A 25,314-nucleotide genomic window follows, 5' to 3' on the forward strand; every position below is an offset into this window, starting at 1 on the left:
TGGGCTTTAGCATCTCACTAATACATCCACAATAGATACCTATTTTGCTGCTTACTGGAAAACAGATGACAAAAACGCAAAAGAAAACAAAATATTGTGATTTTACAAGCCAAAAATATTCAGCCAGCAAGACATGAGTTTCTAGACGCCTCATAACTTTTATGTAAACAGATCTTCTTTAGTTGCCCACTGACCAAAATCAACCAATACAAAGGAGAACCGTATCGTAGTGTAAGCTAATGGTGAACGGTTCAACTTAAAAATTCTGAGATAAAGAGTGACGAGAACAGTGAAATTTAATTGTCGTGAAGATTTCTTATGGTGACTTGAGAAACACAATTAAATAAGCATGTAGACTCATCGATACCGCCAGTCAACCATTTTAAAGACATGTACTTGAAATCCCCAGTTGCATGGACATTTACTTCGAATCCCCAGCTACATATCACTTAGTTTCAGAACTTTATTGTCAAAAAACATCGCATCTCCATAAATTTATGTAAATGTATCAAAAGTACGCAACCTTGACCTCCATAATCTGGTTCTACAAAATTATAAAAGGCCAGACATAATATTCATCTATCTGTTGTCAAAAGTTGTCAAAATCCCAACCTTCAATCATTAACAAATTTGAATAATGTGGTGAAGATGAACTCGTGTGCAAGAGTCCTCAATCAATACAAAACCAGCAAGCATGTAGGCAGATTTTGTTGAAATTTAAACAGACTGCACATCAGATTTAAAAGGTAAGGTTATTCCTTCTTCCGACTTCTGAGTTTCCACCTGCAAGAAAATAATGCCATGCCAAATCAAGAATAAGAAACCCACATTAATTATAATGCTGTCTGCTGTGAAATCCCCCCAAAAATGAACAACACCGTTATCTAACAAAGCAAAACAGCATCACCTCAAAAGCACAAATATGTATTTAGTTTAAACCACCGAGCTTCATAATCATGCTTCAAACATAAAAACTAAAACTGAGCAGAAAGGCCCAACTTCATATCCAGTGATTAGTAATCACACGAGGCATTTATATAGCAGTACTAAACAACGTTACATTCAAAATAAGAAAACCTGTGCATACAATTATATTGACAATCAGTCTCGAGAAAGGCTTGCCTTCTCTACTGTTGGTTTCTTCCCCGAGTATCGCTGAAAGGACAAGTAATTAAAAAAGAAAAAGTCATGTCAAGCTCAAAAGACTACAAAAGTAGGCAACAAAAATCAATAACATTGAATATTTATAAGGAAAGAAAGCAAAAATTGCTGAACTTCAATGAATGAGCAAAATCAGTACCTGCTTGCCTACTGAAAATGGTACATATTTGTATTTGATCATATGCAATATCTGCCGCTTCATCGTTAGCATGAAAAGCACAATCCAATAGAATAATAATATTGGCCAAAATACTGGCACGTCAAATATCGAGGAGAATGTCATTGCGAAAGCAATACAAAATGCCTTTGTTATAGAGTACCTGAAAAATAGGCAAATAAAATGTGGTCAATTCTAGTGTTAGATATAGTCACAAGTAGATCACAGTTCTTAGCACAAAGTACCACAATTTGCAAACTAGTGAATTCCACAGAAAGGACAAACATGTTATTTATGTCATATACCTACTAAATACATATTAATATATATCAAGTGGTTGTGGCTCGAGTGGTAGGGAGAAGTCGCTATTATCCTCCCCACCCAGGTTCTCGTCCCACCGAGATTGACATGCTTGCTCCTTGGGAGTCTTTTCTACATGAAAGATAACCGGCTCACCTAGACACAGGTGGGTTTTCCATGGATGTAGGCTAGTATCGATCTCCAGTACAGTGAACCACACAAAAATAAAATAAAATGACAAAAAAACCTACTAATATATGATAAGTCAGACTGTTCATTGTAACCTCATTTCTTCACAAAGTATAAATACACCTAAATATTGTACTTTATAATCATCTTTCACTGTTCTTTCATCCAATATATAAACCTGTCTTTCCATCCATCAAACCCACTTGGCTCTTCTTCTACTGCACATTTCTCACTCTTCAATTACTGCTGCCATCCTAGTTCTCTCCCATCTCAATTAAGCTACATTGTGCTATTTAGTGCAAGCATTTATAATTATTAATTATAGTATCACTAACTTACCTTTCCCTCATGTCTGAGATTCATAACATTGTAAAATAATATAAAAACATGTAGGGATCAATATAATTTCACATCACATTTTTCAATCAAAAACCATTCCCGATCACCATAAAATAACCCCCAGATAATAATGAAGGGAGAATTGTTAAAAGAATAAACCAAATAATAAGATGTCAAAATATGTTGTTGCCGTTTATCATATCCTCCTCATCTTCTGTATTTTTTCTTTATATGTAAGTGACGCTCCTCGTGCTTCTCTATAAGTTACCAGTTGCCATCCAGAAAAACACCTCCACAAAAAGTCAGCCATTTGAAACTAGAGACATCGTTCTCACTGTAATTTATGTATCCGCTACAGTAATGCATTAAATAATTGAGATTCTTGCTGCCCTTTATAATATATATATACCATTCTACTAGGGGCAAGTCTTTTCTAACAGTGGCAGTGAATTCAGGAATGATAAACGGCTCCTCGAGTCTTTTCCAAAAGTAACAGTGACTTCAGGAATGATAAACGACTTCTTGAGTCTTTTCTAACAGTGGCAGTGACTTCAGGAATGATACACAACTTCTTCGTACATACATATTATAAAGGGTGACAAGGATCTCAATTACTTGCTGCAAAAATTCGAAAAACGCAATCTTTTTTCAAAAAAGTTACGATTTGTGGGAAAATATTGCTGATGCCATAGATAGTCCACTTTATAACTAGAAAATTGAGCCTTTTTAACTCGATTTCGAAACAGTGTAAGGGGGTTTGGGAGCAAGCAGGTCTTCATCCTTTTTCTTTTGGAAAAAGACCAGAAATAGAGTGTTTTCATTTTCCATCCACAGTTTATTGTGGAGTGGGAATTGATTCCCATCAGCTGTTCCTGTACTTGCAGATATGTTTAACAATTTCAGCATGGGTTTTTTTCGTTTTCTAAGTTTTTTAACTCATCTTGCTGACATTTAGTGGGAGACCTACCATTTATTTAGATCTGATTTTTCATATCTGCAGCATTCTTCTATTTTGACCCTTGAATTCCATTATTTCCCCCTAGGTTTAAGCATCACAATCTGAAAACGTCAAAAGCTTTGGCTACTAAATGGGCATAATCAATGAAAGAGAATTGCAAGTTGTGTGAAAAGGAAATGACAGGGGAATCAACCGGCTGAAATACCAATTTGGATAGATTTTGAGGCATGCTGCAACCACAGAAATCATTCACACTTCCAACAAATTACTTCAGAACATGAGTAAAAAGAGAAATAAGAGGAAAGATGTGAAAATTGAGCTTGCAGCAGTAGTTGCAAGTTCCAGGGGGAGAGAGATTTCTTCGTCCTCACCTTTCACATTGCTCTCAATGACCTCATATTTTTTGTTCCAAGAACCTCACCTGATGCACAACTTTCTATTAGGTCAGTGGTTAAAATAAAGGAGAAGCAAGAAGCAGACAAGCTTATGGGTAAGATGTTTTCTAGGAAGTCACATTCCTTTCAGCATTGCCAATAACAACCCATTCTATTAGTCTATGTTTGATGTTGTCGCTATTGTTGGCCTAGGTGTTAAATTTTCAGATTGTTCTATGTTGTATCAATTACTTTAGCCCAATTCAATACTTCAATTAGCAATTTTTCCAATTACAATTAGTCCTTCCATTCATCAATTGTAATTGAAGATAGAACAATAAATGTAATGACAAAAGAGACAATCAACACATCAACAAGAGACACCAGGTTTGGTCAAAGACTAGGGAAAAACCCCACAAGGGGGAAAACCTTTTGAAATTCTTCTTCTATTAAATTGTCATAAAATGTTCAGCAGAGAGTACAATGAGCCCAATACAATATCATCAGCAAAACAACCCAATAACATTCAGAAATAAGTTTTCAACATCAAAATATATCAGAGACAACTTTTCTCGTCTGTGGTCAACTTCGATCGTTGGTCAAATCTAAGTCAAACTTCTTGATCGCATGCAGAAGGAGCTATGCTAGCGACTGAAGGCTTTTGGTCGCTCCCTTGATGCCTGCAAGCCAGCGACTGTGGTCGAATTTGCCCTGTGACGTGCTTGCCAATGTAATCCAAAAACCCTAAAACAGATGCAAGCCTTGGACCCTGTAATTTCAAACTTTTGCAAACTTCTATTGTCGTCCCTGCCTCAAACCTGTGCGAGCCAATCAATGAAGAAGAGAAAAATAAGATGCTTGGTGATGTCCAAATGAGATTGAGGTCACTTGTATTTATAGGCTTCCATGGGTGACCAATTTGCTTTAAGGCCAACCTTGTCAAAATGTGCATGTGTGGGTTTTCATTCATAAGTACACTTCCCCTTATCTGATTTGAGTGATCTTTAGACCGATTTTGGTACTCTAGAAAAGAGGAATTCAAAGCAATCATCATCTCCATCAAATGAGTTGTCCAAAGTGAAATTTGACCGTAGTTGCATAACTTAACACTCCCTCTCAACTAGGGAGAATTCCACTTATCAATATCTAACCATCGATCATCAATCCTGCCATCATATCATGTCCCATCTCTGCTCATATCTATCTGTTGAAACATTCTCGAATCTAAAGAAGAAATAATCATTGGGGAGCTAACGCTACCACCCTCTAAATTGTTGGAGAGCATATCTCAATCTGAAACCACATCTGGGAGTACATCTCAACCCGGAATCTCATGGGGGAGTTAAACATCTCCAACCCCATATTGAGAAATAGGTGATATAGGGGAGCACATCTCAACCCATCCCATTGCCTACCGATCTTCCCAACGACCCTTAAGAGTCATGTTGTAGAACACCTACATCATAATTCGAACTTGGGTGAGATACCCAACTTAACAAAAGGTAAGGATCACATGCCCCCAAGCCTCCTCAACCCATTGGCCAGACAGGGAGAGGTAATCCCAACAAGCCTGACTTGTGGGTATGATGCCAACTGGGGTATACTCTGTAAAGACCAAGATAGGGGAGCAACATCTCCAGCCCCATGGGTAACAAATAGGGGTGATACCATATTGTCTAGAGATCCTTCAACCCCAAGAACCCTCTATCTCAATTCCACACCTTGGGAGCTGAAAACGGGGGGAAGAGTTGGCTCGTTGTCCTCAATCAGTGATGCCCCTTATAAGGAGGGGTCACATCCATCAGCCCAAGCTGCTCTCTAAAGACCAAGAACTTCCCTTTCGGCAAAGCCTTGGTGAGAATATATGCAATCTTCTCATCTGTCAATATGTGATGGAGGCTAACGACTCCTTTCTACACCATGTCTTGAATGAAGTGATATTGAATCTCTATGTGCTTGGACTTGTCATGAAATATGGGATTCTCTGCCAAACGGATCCCACTTTTGTTGTCACAATATATCATTGTAGTATCCAGGACCTACTCAAATAGCTCTCCAAAGAGCTTCCTCAACTAGCGGCAATATACTCTGTTTCGACAGAACTCAATGCTACGAGCTTTTGCTTCCTGCTCATCCAAGATATCATGGCAAATCCAAGGTTAAAACAACATCCAAACGTACTCTTCTTGTCAACAACGTTTCTTGCCCAGTCAACATCTGTGTATCCATGAAGTCGAACATCTCTAGCAGAATATCTCAGACCAAGTGTGATCATCCCATGCAAATATCTCAAAATTTGTTTGGCACGATCCAATGTGCATGGAGAGGCTCAGTCATGAATTAACTCAACATATTCACTGCATAGCATTTGTCCATACGGGTATTCACTAGGAACATTAGAGCCCCAATTAGATGGATTCGCCAAATCGGGTCATGCAGCTTCTCCACATAGCTTCTTGAAGTCCATTTCCATCGGTGTGGGTAGTGACTTGCATTATGTCATTCCAAATATTTCCAACTTCACAACGCATTTTCCTTGTGAAAGAAAAACTCACCGGGCCTTTGCTACACATCAAGGCCTAGAAAATAATGCTCGAGTCCAAGGTCCTTCATCTCGAATTTAAAGCTAACTCCCTCCTACACTCGATCATCAGGGGCTCACTACCCGTCAAGAATAGATCGTCAACATATAAAACCAAAATCAACGGCATACCTTGGACTACCTTGAAGTAGAGGTTAGGATCGACATTGCTTCTTGTGAATCCCAACTTCACCAAATAACTGTCTATGTGGACGTACCATGCTCTAGGGGCTTGCTTCAAACCATACAATGCTTTCTTCAACCTGCAAACATGTGTCTTTCGATCCTCTACTTCAAATCCATGTGGTTGCTCAACATACACTTCTTCTTGTAACATGCCATGGAGGAATGCAGACATCATGTCCATCTAATGAAGGATCCATCCTTGACTTGTGGCATGGGAAACTATCGAACGAATGGTTGTATATCGAGCCACAGGTGCAAATATATAACCATAATCTTCTCCCTCTTTCTGGGAGAAACCTCGAGCCACGAACCTTGCTTTATATTTTCAATGCTACCATCAACTCCATGCTTGCTCTTGAATAGCCATTTTGAAGTCACCATGGATTTCCCCTTTGGTCTCGACACAACATCCCATACATCATTCTTCATGATTGATTCGTATTCTTCGGCCATAGCATCTTTCCAAACTTGTTCCTTCACGGTTTCTTCGAATGTGGAAGGTTCGGCTTGAATCATAGTGCTCATGGCTACAACATATCCCTGGCACCTGCATGGCTTCTTCCTTTCTCTAAATGATCTTCAAACGGGAGACCATCTCTCATCATCTTGTAATGTGTCTCAAAGCCAAACTGGCCTATTCCTAGAGAGAGGATCACATGGAGGAGGATTTAGGGGATCCAATATCTGTCTCAGATTCAGGCACGGAAGGACCATCTAAAATATCCATATCATCATTCTCCTCAAGAGGAGGCGTATGAAGGTCCCTTGCTTTTCCAAGGGTGGCATCTTCATCGAATGTGACATCCCTACTAATTTCAACCTTCCTTTGACAGGAATATATATTCTAAATGCTTTATAATTTTCACAATATCCAACAAACGTACCTTTTCTTCCTGAGGCTTCCAACTTGTTCCTCTTGTCCTTCAACACATGAAAGTATACGGGGCAACCAAATATACGAAGATGACCAACACCGGGTGTTAAAGATGACCAACATCGGGCTTGACACCTGTGAACACTTCTTCGGTGGTCTTGTTGTCCAATGCTTGATGAGGTGCCCTATTTTCAACATATACGACAACATTTGTTGCTTCTCCCCAAAGGAATTGGCAACTTTCAATCATGGAGCATGGCACAGCCGCACAAGTAGCTTCTATAATGCACCTGTTCTTTATTTTAGCCACTCCATTTTGTTCGGGAGTATAGGGCACAATTGTCTCTTTCTTGATACCTTCCTTCTTACAAAAATCAATGAACTCCTTTGATGTGTACTCTCCACCATTGTCGGGCCTGAATATTTTGATTTTATTCCATATTTGATTTTCGATCAATGCTTTAAATTCCTCGAATATTTTGAAGGCTTCATCCTTGTGCTTCAAATAATATATCCATGTCTTTCTTGAGAAGTCACCAATGAGGGTGATGTAGTAGAGATGGCCGCCAATAGAATGCACAGGCATCAGACCACATATGTCAGAATGGATGAGATGGAGGATGTCATTTGTCTTGTTCTCGCTAGAGGGGAATGGAACACTTGTCTTCTTTCCAACGGCAGAGCCTAGACATACTCCACCATGATGGGCTTGAACCTTGGGAATCCCTAAGATCAATTTCTCCAATATCGAAAGAGCATCATAATGTAGATGGGCCAATCTTCGATGCCATAGCTCGTTTAGATGATTAGTATCACGGGCCAATGCTAGAAGTGGTCGTTTAGTAACCCTGTAGAGTCCTTCATATCTTGATCCCAATGTGAATGCATCTCTCATAGGTGATCCAATAGGCCAAGTAAGAACCTTTCCCTTGATTAAGGCAACCCTCATCCCTTTGTCTTCCAAAGCAAATATTGATACCAAATTTTTCTTCAACCCTGGCACATACATCACATCATGGAGCAAAATAGATTCTCCTGAATTCAAATGAAATTTGATGGACCCAAAACCTTTAACAAGATGAGTGGATTTGTCTCCAAGGATAATTTTCAAATTTGACTCCCTCTCTACAAAATTAGAGAGAACTTCCTTACAACCCAAGAAGTGATGAGTGGCCCCACTATCAACCAAGCAACTATCCCACGAATCTGGAGGAGATGAACTATTAAGGGCAGAAATAAGAATATATTCAGATTGATTCGCAACATTGCTTTCATACCTGGAGAATTTTGACTTCTTTTGTGGACAACGATCTTCTTCATGATCACTTGGAGCATCTCTTCTTCTTCTTTCATCTATTCTATTGCGATCATTCCTTCAGCCATCTCTCCTTCTTTGATCATTGAACCTGTTGTTGTTGCCTCTACTATTCTAGTGTGGTCCATTATTCTTCTCGAGGCAATCTCGAGCATAATGGCCTTTCTTGTGACAATTGTAGCATTCGATGTGCAAAAATTCCTTCTGTCTATTTAGATGAGGAGGAGGCTTTCTTGATTTGATGGACCTCCTTTTCCTTTCTTCTTCTTCTTGTCATGAGTGATGAATATAGCGAGCTCTCCTTCTCCATGCTTTTGAATCCTTCCTTTTGATATCATCCTTGATTCTTCTTGAGTGAGATTTCCAACAATTTCATCAAATGATGGGAGGACATTATTTTTGCTTATAGTAGTAATGAAGGTTTCCCAAATAGGAGGGAGACCTCTTAGAGTCACAATCACCAATTCCTTGTCAAGCACAGATTCCCCAACTCTTTGCAATTGATCTCTAAGACGAGATATCCTCATTATGTAGGATTGCACGGACTCTCCTTTGTTCATCTTTGTGTCTTTGAGTTGATCTCAAGGAGATGATTTCATTCAAATTGTTGACTTCATACATGCCAGCTACCTTATCATACATGTCCTTAGACCTTCTCAAGTTTCCAACATATGCAAGTAAATTATCTTGTAAACCATCAACTATGATTTGCTTTGCTTTTAACTCACCTTTCTTGTGCTTGTTCTTGGCAGCGAAAGCATTCTCTAGAGGCTCAGGTACTTTTCCTTGAATGTAGTCCAAAACATCATTGTTATTAGCTATGATCTCCAACCTAACTTTCCATGTAGCAAAATTGGATGAGTCACCCAACTTCTCATTTTCTTTGAAGAAGGATCTTGACTTGGCCAGATCATCTCTTTCAACTTTCCAAAGATGATTGCTTCAATGCTTGTCTCCTTTTGTGCTTGTCCTTCACCTCGGCTCTGATAAAATGTTAAATTTTCAAATTGTTCTATGATGTATCAATTACTTTAGCCCAATTCAATACTTCAATTAGCAATCTTTCCAATTACAATTAGTCTTTCCATTCATCAGCTGTAATTAATGATAGAACAATAAATGCAATGACAAAGGAGACAATCAACACATCAACAAGAGACACCAGGTTTGGTCAAAGACCAAGGAAAAACCCCACAAAGGAGAAAACCCTTTGAAAATATTCTATTAGATTGTCATAAAATGTTCAACAGAGTACAATGAACCCAACACAATATCATCAGCAAAACAACATAATAACATTGAGAAATAAGTTTCCAGCATCAGAATATATCAGAGACAACTTTTTCCATCTGCGGTCAACTTTGAGCTTTGGTCAAATTTGAGTCAAACTTCTCGGTCGCATGTAGAATGAGTTGTGTGAGCAACTGAAGGCTTTTTGTCGCTCCCTTGATGCCTGTAAGCCAGCAACTGTGGTCGAATTTTCCCTATGACGTGCCTGCGACTTTAATCCAAAAACCCTAAAACAAATGTGAACCTCAAACCCTGTAATTTCGGACTTTTGTGAACCTCTGTTGTCGTCCCTACCTCATACCTACGCAAGCCGATCAATGAAGAAGAGAAGAAGAAGATGCTTGGTGAGGTCCGAATGAGATTGAGGTCACTTGTATTTACAAGGTTCCACGGGTGACCAATTGGCTTTAGGGCCAACCTTGTCCAAATATGCATGTGTGGACTTTCCTTCATAAGTACACTCCTATTGTCTGATTTGAATGATCTTTAGGTCAATTTTGTTCCTCTCAAAAAGAGGAATTCAATGCAATCATCATCTCCATCAAATGAGTTGTCCAAAGTGGAATTTGACTATAGTTGCATAATTTAACACTAGGGTACAAGGTCCCTACCTATGATAAGTTAGAAGGGCCTAACCTTCAAAACGAAAAACTCAATTGCACTCAGATTGGAGGAGCTTAAGGAATCATGGGAATTCATTAGAGGCACCGTGTTGTCAGACAGTTGGATTGATCAAAAGGGCAAGACCCTTCTCAATTTCTTCGTTAACTATGCCAAAGGAACAATGTTTATTAAATATGTTGATGCCTCTATGCATGTTAAAAACGCAACATTATTATGTCAATTTGACGGGTTCATCCAGGGGATAGGTCTGTAGAACATTGTCTGAGTCATAACAAATAACATTGCTAACTATGTAGTTGTTGGTAGGTCGCTTATGCTGAGTTATCCGACCTTGCGGATTCTCCTTACATCGCACATTACATTGATTTGATTTTAGACAATATGGGAAATATCACTAATATCAAGGATATTGTTGCATTTGCAAGAAGCATCACAAAATTTATATATGATCAAGCTTTTGTGCTTAACTTGATGAGACAATTCCAAAATAACAGGGAGCTGGTGCATCCTACAAACACACATTTTGGCACTAACCTCATATCTCTTTAGTCTCCCCTAACTTGTATGTGGGAGGTGAATAAAATGTCCCTTTTATACGAGTGGCATGCTTTGAAATCACACATTTTGCCTCTAGTTTCATATCTCTTCAGTCTCCCATAATTTGTATGTGGGAGGTGAAGAGATTGTTCCTTTCAGATGAGTGGTATGCTTAATTATTTAGCAATAAACCAAAAGGGGAGAACATATCCAAGCCAATTTCATACCAAGAGAGTTTTTGGGCATGAAAGGAGGAGGTGTCTACCATTAGTGAACCTTTTGGCTAAGGTTGTTCGCAAATAGATGGAGACAAGCCCGCGATGGCTACTTGTATGGAGCCATGGATAGGACCAAAAAAAATCCATTTGTGCCTATTATGAGGACAATGGTGGTGAGGGATATGAGAAACAATTATTAATATGGAAGGGTGATTGATGAGCGATGGAACTATACACTCCATCACCCCATTTGTGCTACAGGGATCTCCCTTGACCTTGGTTTCTCTTACTCTTGTGGTTTTAGCTTTGATGTTGAGGTTATGGATGGATTCGTCACGTGTTTAGAGGATGCTACCAAGTTCACAAGAACATGCAGAAATTTCTAAAAAAATGGAAATGTATAGGATAGCCATTGGAACATTTGGCTTTGGCATGGTTGTGTAGGATAAGGAGACCAAAAATGTCAAGTAAGCTTCATTTTGTTTCGAATTTTAATGTAATTTTTTATGTTTCTCTTATTTGTTGTAGATGCTTGGTGGGCAAGCTATGGCTCAACAGTACCCAATTTATAATAACTTGTCATTCAAGTGCTTAGCCAAACATGTAGTTTTTCAAGATGCAAGAGAAACTAGAGTGTGTTTGAAAAAATACAAACCGAGAAGGTGCATCTAGTTAAAAAAATTCAAATTAAATTTTGAATTCGTTATAAATTATAATTTTATGCCTCATCCCCCTCTAAATTATGTATTATAATTTATGATTTATGACCCTCATACAAGTTGGAATCCTAATGCTTTAATAAACATGGTATACATCTACATCTACTACAATATCTAATTGTGGGTGAGGCAGCTTAAAAGAAAACACCTGATGTGGAGACCATTTCGTTGGATGGGATTGGCACCTTTGTTACATCGAGGTTTGAGACGGAATGGCCTATCATGGACTTGGCCCCTAATTGGTAACAACATGAGGTATAGGAGGAGGTAGCGGGCGAGAGTATGGTGGAGGTGGAGGTGGAGGATGTTCTACAGCAAACACCTTTACATGAGGTGGCTATTGACATTGGGAGTGCACCACTACCTTCACAAAAGCTTGCACAATCGTAGACATAAGGAGTTGGAGTTGCAATAGCACCAACAAAGGACATTAGAGACTCGCTTTATCCTTGTTCTTCTAAAGGATGTGAGAGTCCAACTTCTTCTTTTAGAGCACATCAGAATCGAGTGCCAACACTAAGGCATTAATCATCTAGAGGAAGAGCCATTACCAACGTCATTACCTTTGCCCATAAAAAGGGTTGAGGAATTTGCTAATTTATTTATCTAATTACATTGTAGATGACTCATGATGATGAGATAAATTCATTAAATTTTTTGATGATATTTTGAGGCTCGGGAGTCGAGACTTCGAACATAATTCAATATTAATGTGAAAATATATCAATAGGCATCTTATACATCAGTTTTGTTATCATATTTATGTGGCAATATATTTTGAGGCTCGAAAGTCGAGACTCCGAACATGATTCAATATTGAAGTGATAATATATCACTAGGGATGTTATACAGCTTATACATCAGTTTTCTTATCATATTTATGTGGCAATATATTTCTTTCTGTTTTTATAGCTTTAGATGTTTAACAATTTGAAAAAAATGTTTTAGATGTTTAAATTTTTGGAAAAAAAGGGGAAATATTTTTATATTTTTTTAAATTTGTTGATAATTTCCCCAATGTTGTTGATAAGTTGTTTTTTGGAACCTCGTTGATATATTCACCAACAAAATGTTTACAACACTAATCTAAAGCACATAGGACCTATGAGGACCAAAGTTGCACCCTACACATATGGTCTACAACTACACAAGAACGTTGATCGACAGCCAACATCTTTTTCGTGATAAGGAATGAGGGCCACTAAAGTCTTAGGAAGCATTATTGGTCTTGATTTGTCCACAATTTCTCCTCAACAATGTTGAATATGCAAAGTGGCAACAATGGCCTCCAATCCATTGATTTTCAGTCTAATTGTTCTTGGGTATACACTTTTTCATAAGAACCTATCTCCCGAAGGTCGACTTGGTAGTGAAGACAAAAGCATATATTTTATCCACTTTGAGAATGGAGAAATGGCCAAGTACCTTGGTATAACGAGTGTTGTTCAGTGGATTGCAAAAAGGCTAATCAATTCGCCTATTCATAGACTAAGTTCTACGGTTCAAAGGACAATGCCTCAAGGACTTAATGAGTCAACCACCAAATCAACTTTTCCCTCCTAGATCCAAGGTCCTAGAGAACTTCAAGAATGAATCCTGTGGGGATAAGGTATTTTCATCTCCCAATAATTGAGGTTTGAGGAAGAATGCCCCAAAAATTTTAAAAAATCCCTACCCCACTAAATGAAGGTGTGTGCCTAGAGAAAAAAATTTGAGGGATACAAAATCGAAAGTCCACGAAAGTATACATAAAAGGGAGGAGACTGTAAATTCTAGGACAAGGACGTAGAGATGTTATGTGACAAGAGAGTATGGAGCCCACAACGATATAAACCCATGAAGAATCACAGGAAGAGTCATTTTGATAAAATTATTTGATTAATCATCATGAAAATGAGTTTTCAATTAAGAACGTGGATTCCACCCTAAAGCATCAGGTAATAGAATGCAATAATAGTCTTGTAATGCAAAACTCCTGATCTTTCTCCAATGTCCAATGTTTGTTAAATTTTGACCTAACACCCGACAATTAATTCCTAGCAAATTAACATAATTTTTTTGCAGAAGTAAAAATATTAACCAATCTCAATCACATGTTTTACACACAATTCTTCTCAATCAATAATTATTCATTAACTTAATAAATTAAACCTACTCAAGCTCTCGTCCTACGATATGGCCCAACTGAGGAAAGTAACTTTACAACATACCCTGGATCTGATCCAGATGATCAAGCGCTAGATCTATCCTTGATCTACTTGGTTGATTGGGATCTCCAATGTTGTACCCAGCACACTTGAGTATCTCACTCATCTTGAGCAAACCCCTCTCAATGGCTTGTGCTGCTATATGGTGTGTCCTTCTCCTCTCTTTACCCTTACTTTTATAACTTTACATTGAGCTAAATCCCTAACCCTAATATCCAAAGTGATGGATGGTTGAGATTATTGATTGGGATCTCCAATGTTTACCCAGCACACTTGAGTATCTCACTCATATTGAGCAAATCCCTCTCAATGGCTTGTGCTGCTATATGGTGTGTGCTTCTCCTCTCTTTACCCTTGCTTTTATAACTTTACATTGAGTTAACCCTAACCCTAATATCCAAAGTGATGGATGGTTGAGATTAGATCTTGCCTCACTTGAGATCAACGACTGAGGTTAAAACATCTTCACTAAAGAAACTACTTTACTTGTCCTAAGTGTCTTTAGCTCAATAGCCAACATAATTAATTATGTGTTTTTCCTAAGTTAGAGTTAGGCTAAAGTCACAAGCAACTTACTCAATACTTAAGAGAGTGTCCTAAGGAGACTTTGGGCAACTTCTACGTGCCTAGACACTTGGGCCCAAGGGATTTGTTTGGGGCAAAATTTCGCCAATTACTATTTTTTTGCCATTTTCCGTAAAAATATATATATATATTCATCCATTTGGTTAAAATTTTGCCTATTTTTTACACTGATCTGATTAATTGATTATATTTGCCAAAAATTTGCCAGTTTTAATAGTGAATTACATGAATGATTTTTCAAACCAAAATATTAGCCTTTAATACTATACATAAGTATAATATTTGAATTCTTAAAAAATATCCTGTATAGGCCTGTGTAAAAGTACCTGCCCGAGTTCTAACATCAACACTCTCTCTTAGAGAGGGAGGTACTTATGCCACCTTGAACTGGCTCTAATCCTAGAATTGCATCCTTCCTTGCCACCTAGTTTGGAATCATCCTCGAAGACCTACTCCCTTTGGACTTGTTCCTACAAGCCTCCTGCGCCTTAAGATGATATAAGGTCATCTCATACCAAGAGACATTGACAAACTTGGAAAGATGTTAAATTGTACAACTAGGGCCAAATTCCACTTTGGACAGCTCATTTGATGGAGATAATTATTGCATTGAATTCCTCTTTTCAAGAGAACAAAAATCGACCTAAGGATCACTAAATTCAAACAAGGAGAAATATGTTTTTGAAGTGAAGCCCACACATGTGCATTTGTCAAGGTCGACTTGGCATCAAGTTGGACAAATTGACCCTCCTCCAACGCATATAAATAAGAGTGACCTCAAACCTCATTAGGCATCATCACAACACATCATTATTCTCTCCCCCATCTAATTGGGTTGTACAAATCACAAGCAACATATTCTTCTCTCACACATGTGGATTTCAAGAGGCAGTTTGACTAGGCGTTGACTTTCTATTTCAACCAGATTTGACCAGCGTTGACTGAGGCTTCTTTGACCTATTTTGATTGTGATTTTTGGAGGATAAATTTTGTTTCAACAAGCTGCATTTATTAGCACAAAAACCAAGATTTTCTGGGCACTTGACCTACATTGACCATAGGCATGTTTGACCGCAGGGTTGACTTCAAGTTGACCAACTTTGGTTGTTATTTTGCTGACTGTTTTGGGCTAACTTTGACCAGCAAGGAAGGCCATTTTTTACTAGGTTTGACCCAACTCCAAGAGGACTTTGTTGCTACTTTGACCACTGTTGACTTTCTGGTTAGGGTTGATTGAATGTTGTTGACTGGAAGCAAAACATTGTTGTTTTAACGAGGTTGTTTTGGATCATCTTTCGTCAATTCAACTTTGACTTTGACTTCATCATTGTAGATTATTGGATTCTCTCTTTGTTGAACATTTGATAATAGATAAGAAGAAGGAATAAAGTTTCCCCTTTGTGGGGTTTGTCCCTGGCATTAGCCAAAATTTTGGTGTCCTCTTGTCTTGGCTTGTCTTCTCCATTTTTCTGTTTATGTTCTATCTACAGTTACTATCAATGTGAATGGTTAATGTGATTGCTATTGGAAATTAAATTGAAATTGTCATTAGGCTTATAAAAGGACATTGAAGTAATTGTTGCAAGCATAGAACATACCATTGTTATCTAAAATTAACATGGTATCAAAGCTCATGTGAGGACAAGCCCAAGCAAGAGAGAAAAGCAACCACTAAGATATATGTTGGACAAAGATTATTGAACAAGTCTCCATGGCCTCTACATCTTACTTCAAAATTGACAACAAGCTCAGTGACAAATCTGACTATCATGCATGCAAGATGACTTTGGCCCCGACTTTGGAGGAGCATGAGGTATTGGACTATGTGCAGGGAAAAGTGGTCGAGCATCCTTCAAATGCACCTGCTGCTACGAAAATGAAGTATAGAAAGGGTGAGGTCAAAGCAAAGAAAATTTTGATTGACTCCATTCAAAAACATTTGGTTGCCTATCTTTCTGATTTGGGAACTTCTAAGGAAATATATGATAAGTTGGTTGGGATGTTCAAAGTGAACAATGCAAGTCAAATTCTCTTTCTGAAGAACAAGTTCAAGGATATCAAGATGGATAAAGGGGAGTCTATCCAATCCTACTTCATGAGAATAACTCAAATCGAAAATAACTTGTTCTCTATTGGAGAAGTTGTTGTTGACAAGGACCTCACTCTCATTGTTATTGGAGGTCTTTCAAGACCTTGGGATATATTTACCACTACCATTCTCAACAATGACAAGATACCTAGTTTTGATGAGTTATTGGCTAGATGCACTCAAGAGGAAACAAGGACGATGGAGAGAGATAAATCGAACAATGGAAATGAACTTAACGCTTTCTCTACACATATAAAGAAGCAAAATGATGGTGGTCCAAGGAGACAAGGTCAAGGATCTAAGAAGGGATTCAAAGGAAGAGGTAAAGAAGATGTTGCAATTGCAACAGGTTCAGCCACTATGCTAGAGATTGTCCTCACAAGAAAAATCCTCCAAGGGATGACAATAATAACAACAAAATTTCAAAGGCAATGGCAATCAAAGGAACAATAGGTATAACAACAAAGGAAAGAGGAATGCTCTCGTTGTTTGAGAAGGAAATAGTCATCCTCCCAAGAGGACAAGAAATGCCAGGTATGATGAAAGTAATGTTGTATAAAAACAAGATGAGTTTTATCTTATTTTTTATTTATCTACTGCCTCTCCTTCAGATACCTTGGATCATTGGTTAATTAATAGTGGAGACTCAAGGCGCTTCACTAGATACAAGAAGGCCCTCTCAAATTTGGTCAAGAAAAAAACTAATCTAAAAATCATACTTGGAGATAATGCCACCTACCTCGTGAAAGGGATAGGAACTATCACTCTTCACTCGAATCAAGGTCAAACCATACATCTACAAGAAGTGTTGTATGTTCCCAATTTGAAGAACTTGGTGTCTATTTCGATGATGGAAGATAAAGGCCTCAAAGCTTCATTCATTGATGGAAAGGTACGTATTTGGCATAAAACCCTAAAGATGCTTTTACTCATGGATTTAGGGTTGACGGTTTTATCAAGTTGGTGAAAGTCCTTTGGGAGCTTTGGCAAGTGATAGTTCTCTTCAATGGAGCTATGGCACCGAAGATTTGCCACTTACATTACAAAGCCTTACAAGTAAGGAAGATGGTCACAGGTATGCCCGAGTTTAACATGAACCATGAAGGAGTTTGTCAGGGTTGTGCAGTTGGGAAACATACAAAGGCACCATTCCCTTCTAGTGAAAGCAAGACAACTGATATTCTTCAATTGGTCCATTATGACCTGTCTAGTATCTTTGCCCGTAACTTCATTAGGAGGATACTTATACTATGCAATATTTGTGGATGAAGTCTCACACAAAACATGGATCTATTTCTTGAAGAGGGAGGATGAAGTGTTCAAATGGTTCCATTCTTTGAAGGCATTAGTGGAAAATTAATGCAGGGAAGAAGATCAAGACGTTGAGGACCGACAATGGAACCGAATATGAACCCAATGAATTCAATGACTTTTGCAAAGAGGCTAACATTAAGAGGGAGACAATTGTTCCATACACTCCTGAGCAGAATGGTGTTGCTAAAGGGAAGAATCAAACAATCGGAAGCCACTCGTGCCATGATCTATGATCAAGATCTACTGAAGTTCTTATGGAGAGAAGTTGTCAACATTGTCGTATATGTTCAAAATAGGAGTCCGCGTCAAGCTTTGGATTTCAAGACACCCGAGGAAGTCTTCACTGGTAACCTAATGTTGCTTATTTTAGAATCTTTGCTTGTCTCGTACACTTTCATGCGCCTGAAGAGAAAAGGAATAAGTTGGAAGCTTCTGGTAAGAAAGGTATATTCGTCGGCTACAGTGAAAAATCAAAGGCATATAAAATCTATGTACCTAGTCAAAGAGATGTGGAAGTAAGTTGAGATGTTACCTTTGATGAAGACACTGGCCTCAGAAAAGCCAGAGACCTCCCCATCTCAAGGAATAATGATGATGATGGAAAAACAAGACAAACCTCTGATGGATGAGCCTATGCCTGATGTTGATGGACAGATGAATCTTATTGACCCACCTCCTGGTTATCCCTCTACCTCAAGGAAAAGATCGTTATGGATCAAAGATACTCTCGAAGATGTTGAAAGACATACTGCTCCAAGAAGGACATTTCACGAAAGTAAGAAGTCGAACAAGTATCAAGGTACTTGGCTACCATGAGCACTGTTATTCAAGTTGAACCTTGCACATTGGAAGAAGATGCAAAGCCCCAAGCATGGAAAGATCCGATGAATGAGGAATATGAATCGATCATTAAGAAAGATGTTTGGGACGTGGTGCCTAGACCTAAGGACAAGTTTGTGGTCACCTCCAAATGGCTTTTCAAAATTAAACATGGAGTTGATGGAAGTGTTAAAAAAATATAAGGTCAGGTTCGTTGCTCGCGACTTCTCTCAAAAGGAAAGAGTGGACTATGATGAAATATTTGCACTGGTTTCTTGATACACCACTATCCGATCTATAATTGCTCTCGTTGCAAATCAAGGATGGAGCCTACATCAAATGGACGTCAAGGCTACTTTCTTGCATGGCTCACTTAAGGAGGAAGTCTACTTGGAACAACTGCAGGGGTTTGAAGTACAAGATAGAAGGACACATGTTTGTCGGCTGAAGAAATCCCTCTATGGGTTGAAGCAAGCCCCTAGGGCTTGGTACGAAAGGATTGACAATTATCTTATGTAGTTCGGATTTACAAGGAGATATGTTGATCCAAACCTATACTTCAAAGTTGAAAAGGACATGCCACTTATTTTGGTCCTTTATGTTGACGATCTCTTTCTGACTGGTGCGGACCCTCTCATTTATCAATGCAAGAGGGAGTTGACTTTTGAATTCAAGAAGAAGGACCTAAGATTGATGCATTACTTCCAACGCTTGGAGGTCTGGCAAAAGCCAGGCGAGATTTTCCTTTCTCAAGGAACATACATTGTGAAGTTGTTAGAAAGATGTGGGATGGTGGATTGCAACTCTTTGTCTACTCTGACTGAACTAAATTTCAAGAAGCTATGTGGAAGTGTTGTCGGGCCCGAATTGGCAAACCCTTTTAAAGACAGACAACTTGTTGGGGGCCTGATGTTCTTAGTAAACTCTCGATCGAACATATGTTTCATTGTAACTACTGAGTCAATTTATGGTTGAGCCTCATCACATACAATGGGTTGCTGCAAAGAATAAGATATCGTTGTGGCATTATCCACTACGGACTAAGATACACTGCCAGAATTTGAGGCTCCATGGATATTTTGATGCTAACTGGTGGGCTTGCAGTGTGATAGATAGAAAGAGCGCGTCAAGATATTGATTCTCATTGGGATATGCTTCAATCTCTTAGATGAGCAAGTAGTAGAAATAGGTTGCTCTAAGCACCGTCGAGGCTAAATATATTGTAGCTAGTATAGCCTGTTGTGAACCTGTTTGGTTGAGGAAGCTCTTCAGTGAGCTATTTGAGCACGTGTTGGATACCACCATTATCTACTGCGATAACTAGATTGGGATTCACCTTTCAGAGAATCTCGAGTTCCACAACTGTCGCAAGCATATTGATATCAAGTACCACTTTATCCGGGTTATGGTACAACGGAGAGCAATAAGGCTCCAACACATCAACACTAATGAGCAAGGTGCTGACGTCCTCACGAAGCCCTTAGGGAAGGTCAAGTTCTTAACCTTCTGAGAGAGACTTGGTGTCATGGAAGGACCCTCCCATGAGGGTCTCGCTTGAGTTGGACATTGAACTCTGGGAGCTCCTAAGGGCCTAGGGTTCTTCTTGGAGCTATGTGTGACCATAGGATGAGAGGTTCACCTTCCCCTATAGGTGTGTTGTGTACAGGGTGTGGTTCACCTTCCCCTATGGCTAATGATATATGCATAGGATGAGTGTGCACCTTCTCCTATGGCATATGAGCAAGATGGGTGGTTCACCTTCTCCTGCGGATGCCCCAAATATATCATGTTATGAATATAATTTATATAAATAAAATAAATGCAAATAAATATAAATAGTAAATAATCGAAGTAGTGATTATTTTAATAGTCATTAGTTAAATGAAAAGGCATGTCTAAAAGACATGCCCAATCATGAAAGGACACTTACCTAAGGTATATAAGCAACCCCTCATTGTAACATTCATTCATCATTGTATTATTCATCTTATTAATAAAAATATTACTTACAACTCATTGTGTATTTTACATTTAAAGCACAAAAAGCTACAGTTTTGTCTCTACAGTGGTATCAGAGCCACTCGACCCTTTGGACATTATCCGCTGCACAATCTGCCATTAAGCTTCGGGCCTGAAATCATGGAATTAAACGAATATCATAAATATAAATTGAATTGCTAAGTGAGATTGGAGAACATTACAGCAAATAAAAAGATCAACTGCAAAATTCATAAAACATTTTGAAGCATATTCAGCATCTATAATGGAATAGTACATTGACATGAAAGAAACTAACAACAAAGAATGTTCTAAACTTGGAAAATATGTTGAACATGTTGAATTAGGAGCTCCTCAAGGTGATATAGAAGAAACTCAAGATACTCAACTGCTAAGCAATGCAACTGACATGCCCCAAAATGAACCATTGGATTCATCAAAACAATTCTTTACTTCAACTAATCGTGTTTATTCAAAAGTTCATTATTTTGAAACCTTGGGTTCATCATCATCATTGAAAGCAAATGAGGTATCAGCCCAGAGTTGTTGTGTAGTAAAACCTTTGGTGATCTCAATTACTGATGACAACAAACACTCAATGACGTGCACAACTAATTAAGATCAGTCAGTGCCAATTGTTGATGTGGTTTCATCGTGTGCCTCTATTTCTGCTCTAAAATTAGGATCAAAAACCTCTGACCATAAAAACCCCGAAGGTGATTTTGTTAAAACATCATGTTCAACAGCAAGTTTTGGAGCAATGTTGTGTGCAGTGGAATCCATCGTGACACTATGCTGCAAGAGTGATCCAGAACCCTATTATGAATGTATCAAGAATGATTTTACAGTATGTGAGGATGTTCCCAATGGAGGACAATATGCAGTTGTGAAGAAGTGTATCTGCAAAAGACAAGAGGAGAGTGCTTGCAAAGCTATACGCAACAAGGAAGTTACACAATGCAACCACCAACACCCACCATTGTATCAAACACCCACTAATGAATTCATGGGCAATTGCACGGCAACCGCCATTACTCCTGGTTGTCATAGTTTTAGTCTACAAAAGTTATGAAAATATCATTTCATATTAAAGATTTCAGATGCGATGACTTTTATCCACAAAAGGGTAAAGATAGATTCGAGAGTGCAGTTGATTCTTATATATTTGAATTAGTTCGTTTGGAAACAATGGAAGAGGAAGATCGAAACATGTATACAAATTACCATAACGAACATCTGAGGGAACTCGTCTTCGCTGTTATGAGAACTGTGGAAGCAGAAGCTTAAATAAATGGAAGAATTATTCCTCCTACTCTACAAAGCTCAACAGTGGGTACAACACCCCAAATGCGCAGAATTGAAGGTGATCATTTGGTGTCGACTATGAGGTTTAATAATAATGTTGTACTGTCGACCGTCGGGTCTAATGTTGAGAACGTTCATGTCAGAATCGAAAGTTTTTCAAAGAATATTAATATACGTGAATTAGATAATGAATGGCGTGGAGAGAACGTTCTTCATTTCAGAATCGATGAAAGTGGATATGACGAGAGCGAAGACTATCTCACAACATTTACATTTCTATAGAACACTGTTGTTTTTCGATACATACAAGATCATCGCCAACCAAACTGAAAACTTGATTTTCTCACTGGTCAAATTATATGGAGTTCCAGATTCACATGGCATCAGATCAAACAACATCTGGAGGACAATACGTATAATTTTAATTTCAGAGATGAAGTTATCATGATTAGGAGTAACTTAAGAGAGAGAGTGATTAGTAGTCATGTGGAGGAATGTCGAACATTGATGCTCCTCAGACATCCCAACGTGTTGAGAGATCATTGTTCCTTCATCGCAGAATGGTCCTTATGGGAAGTGATGCCCTATGTGGCAAAAGGCTCGCCATTGAGCATTCTCATGAGCTTGGCGCGCGAGGGTTTACAAGAGTCAATTGTGTCAATGATTTAAACAAAGTCTTTTGGTAGAAATCATATGAGAGAATTTTTTGGCCGGCGCGTTTCGAACCAACAAGTGTGGCTCATCATTAGAACCAGATGAAGATGCAAACCATGGCAAAGGCTTAAATAGAGAGCAATGTAGAGACATAATTTCAAGTAACGGCTATATTTGAACAATAATGTTTAAATTATAATATTAATTTATTAATATATTAAAAACAAATATTATTAAGTAACGACTATATTATACGGCTAGTTTTTGAAAAATGTTTAAATAATGATATTATTTCATTAATTTATTAAAAATATTAATAGTTAACGGCCATATTAAACGGCTAGTTTTTGAAAAATAATATTTAAATTAATTTATTAAAACCAAATATTACTAGTTCTTGAAAATAATATTTAAATAATGATATTAGTTTATTAATTTATTAAAATATTAAAATGTAATGGCTATATTAAACAGCTAGTTTTTGAAAAAAAATTAAAATAATGATATTATTTCATTAATTTATTAAAACTATTAATAGGTAACAGCTATATTATTTGCATAAGGTGGATCATATTCACTGACATCAAGTCGGGGAATATCTTGATTGACAACAACAGGTCGCTCAAGCTAGCATACTACAGTGTGTCTACGTGTATATACAAGTTCGGTCATAGGGACAAGATAATGCAACTTCAGTGGACAGGCTGCAGCTTAGCACCCAAAACGTCAACAGTCACAACCGGTCCCAATCATCTCCTCGTGACCCTCGAACCCTAATTAAGAGTTAATTTAATTATAAATTCTTATATATACATTAAAAATTATATGAGTTCTTATAATTGAATTACACTGTTAATTAATTAATTAATTAATTATATTTGAAATTATATAAGTAATTATATAGTTAATTAAATTTAAAAGAAAAAACAAAAACAAAAAACCATAAATAAATATATTATATAAATACATAATTATAAATAATAAAAAAAGCAAGAAGAAATGGATAAGCCTAATTGCACCATTTACACGTTTAAATAAATGATGTGAACAAGTGAAGGGAATTGTCAACTATTAAGCTTTGACGACAAAGCTTTTTGAAGAGAGGGGCAATGTTATGAATATAATTTATATAAATAAAATAAATGCAAATAAATATAAATAATAAATAATCAAAGTAGTGATTATTTTAATAGTCATTAGTTAAATGAAAAGGCGTGTTTAAAAGACATGCCCAATCATGAAAGGACACATTCCTAAGGTATATAAGCAGGCCCTCATTGTAACATCCATTCATCATTATACTATTCATCTTACAACAACACATTGTGTATTCTACATTTAAAGCACAACAAGCTACAATTTCGTCACTACACATCCTGCCCTTACAGTTTGGGACTCTTGGGAAGTACCTCTCATTTGACCAATGAGTTGGGAAAAGTGGTTAGGGACCATAGCACTACAGATGGATGCATCGTGTACTGTCGTACTCCCTATGTCTCGGATGCATGATGTTCAACAACTTGATCATTCAAGATCAAGTCTCATTGGGGTTATACCCCTAGTTATGTGGATTGACTTTTGTCAGTGGAGAGTGGCAAGGTCTTGTGACTCACTCTCGAAATCCTTCTTATTATCTATATCAATTTTCAGCAGAGATGCTGAAATGCAGACATGGTACATGGCGACAGGATGACATGATGATCGATGGTTAGATATTGGCAGGTGGAATTCTCCCTAGTTGAGAGGGAGTGTTAAATTGTGCAACTAGGGCCAAATTCCACTTTGGACAGCTCATTAGATGTAGATGATTATTGCATTGAATTCCTCTTTTCGAGAGAACCAAAATTGACCTAAGGATCACTGAATCGGTCAAGGAGAAATATGTTTTTGAAGTGAAGCCCACACATATGCATTTGTCAAGGTCGGCTTGGGGTCAAGTTGCACAAATTAACCCTTCTCCAACACATATAAATAAGAGTGATCTCAAACCTGATTAGGCATCATCACAACACATCATTCTTCTCTCTCCTCATCTGATTGGGTCATACAAATCACAAGCAACCTATTCTTCTCTCACACGTGCAGATTTCAAGAGGCAGTTTAATTGGGCGTTGACTTTCTATTTCAACGAAATTTGACCAATGTTCACTGAGGCTTCTTTGACAAATTTTGATTGTGATTTTTAGAGGGTAAACTCTATTTCAACAGGCCGCATTTATTGGCACAGAAACCGAGATTTTCTAGGCACTTTGACTTGCATTGACCACAAGCATGTTTCATTGCAAGGTTGACTTTAGGTTAACTGAATTTGACTGTTGTTTTCTTCATTGTTTTGGGCTGACTTTGACTAGAAAGAGGCCTAATTAGACTAGGTTTGACCCAACTCCAAGAGGATTGTTTGTTGTTGCTTTAACCACCGTTGACTTTCTGGTTAGGGTTGATTGATTGTTGTTGACTGGAAGCAGAATATTGTTGTTTTGACAAGGTTGTTTTGGACAGTGTTTTGGATCATCTTTCATCA

The 25,314-nt window shown here is 37.9% G+C and overlaps 1 protein-coding gene across 2 annotated transcripts in view; it reads right to left on the minus strand.

Annotated features, from left to right (window-relative positions):
• Window positions 1-596: 596 nt before the first annotated feature.
• The window catches only part of LOC149242317 (protein RER1B-like), a 56,629-nt gene continuing 31,911 nt past the window's right edge, over window positions 597-25,314 (minus strand). Inside the window, exons 2-4 of one of the 2 annotated variants that reach the window (XM_089374205.1) lie at window positions 1,301-1,481; window positions 1,123-1,155; window positions 597-783 (exon numbers count right to left, since the gene is read on the minus strand). In XM_089374205.1, the coding sequence (XP_089230331.1) occupies window positions 718-783; window positions 1,123-1,155; window positions 1,301-1,481 (280 nt within the window). In that variant the 3' untranslated portion in view covers window positions 597-717. Of the gene's footprint in view, window positions 784-1,087; window positions 1,156-1,300; window positions 1,482-25,314 lie in introns of both variants that reach the window. The other variant, XM_089374206.1, reaches the window with a different exon arrangement.

Source organism: Pinus tabuliformis, chromosome 8 (assembly GCF_031772625.1).
Source record: "Pinus tabuliformis cultivar Carrire ecotype Pingquan chromosome 8, CPIR1, whole genome shotgun sequence".
In the NCBI taxonomy this organism is placed as follows: domain Eukaryota; kingdom Viridiplantae; phylum Streptophyta; class Pinopsida; order Pinales; family Pinaceae; genus Pinus; species Pinus tabuliformis.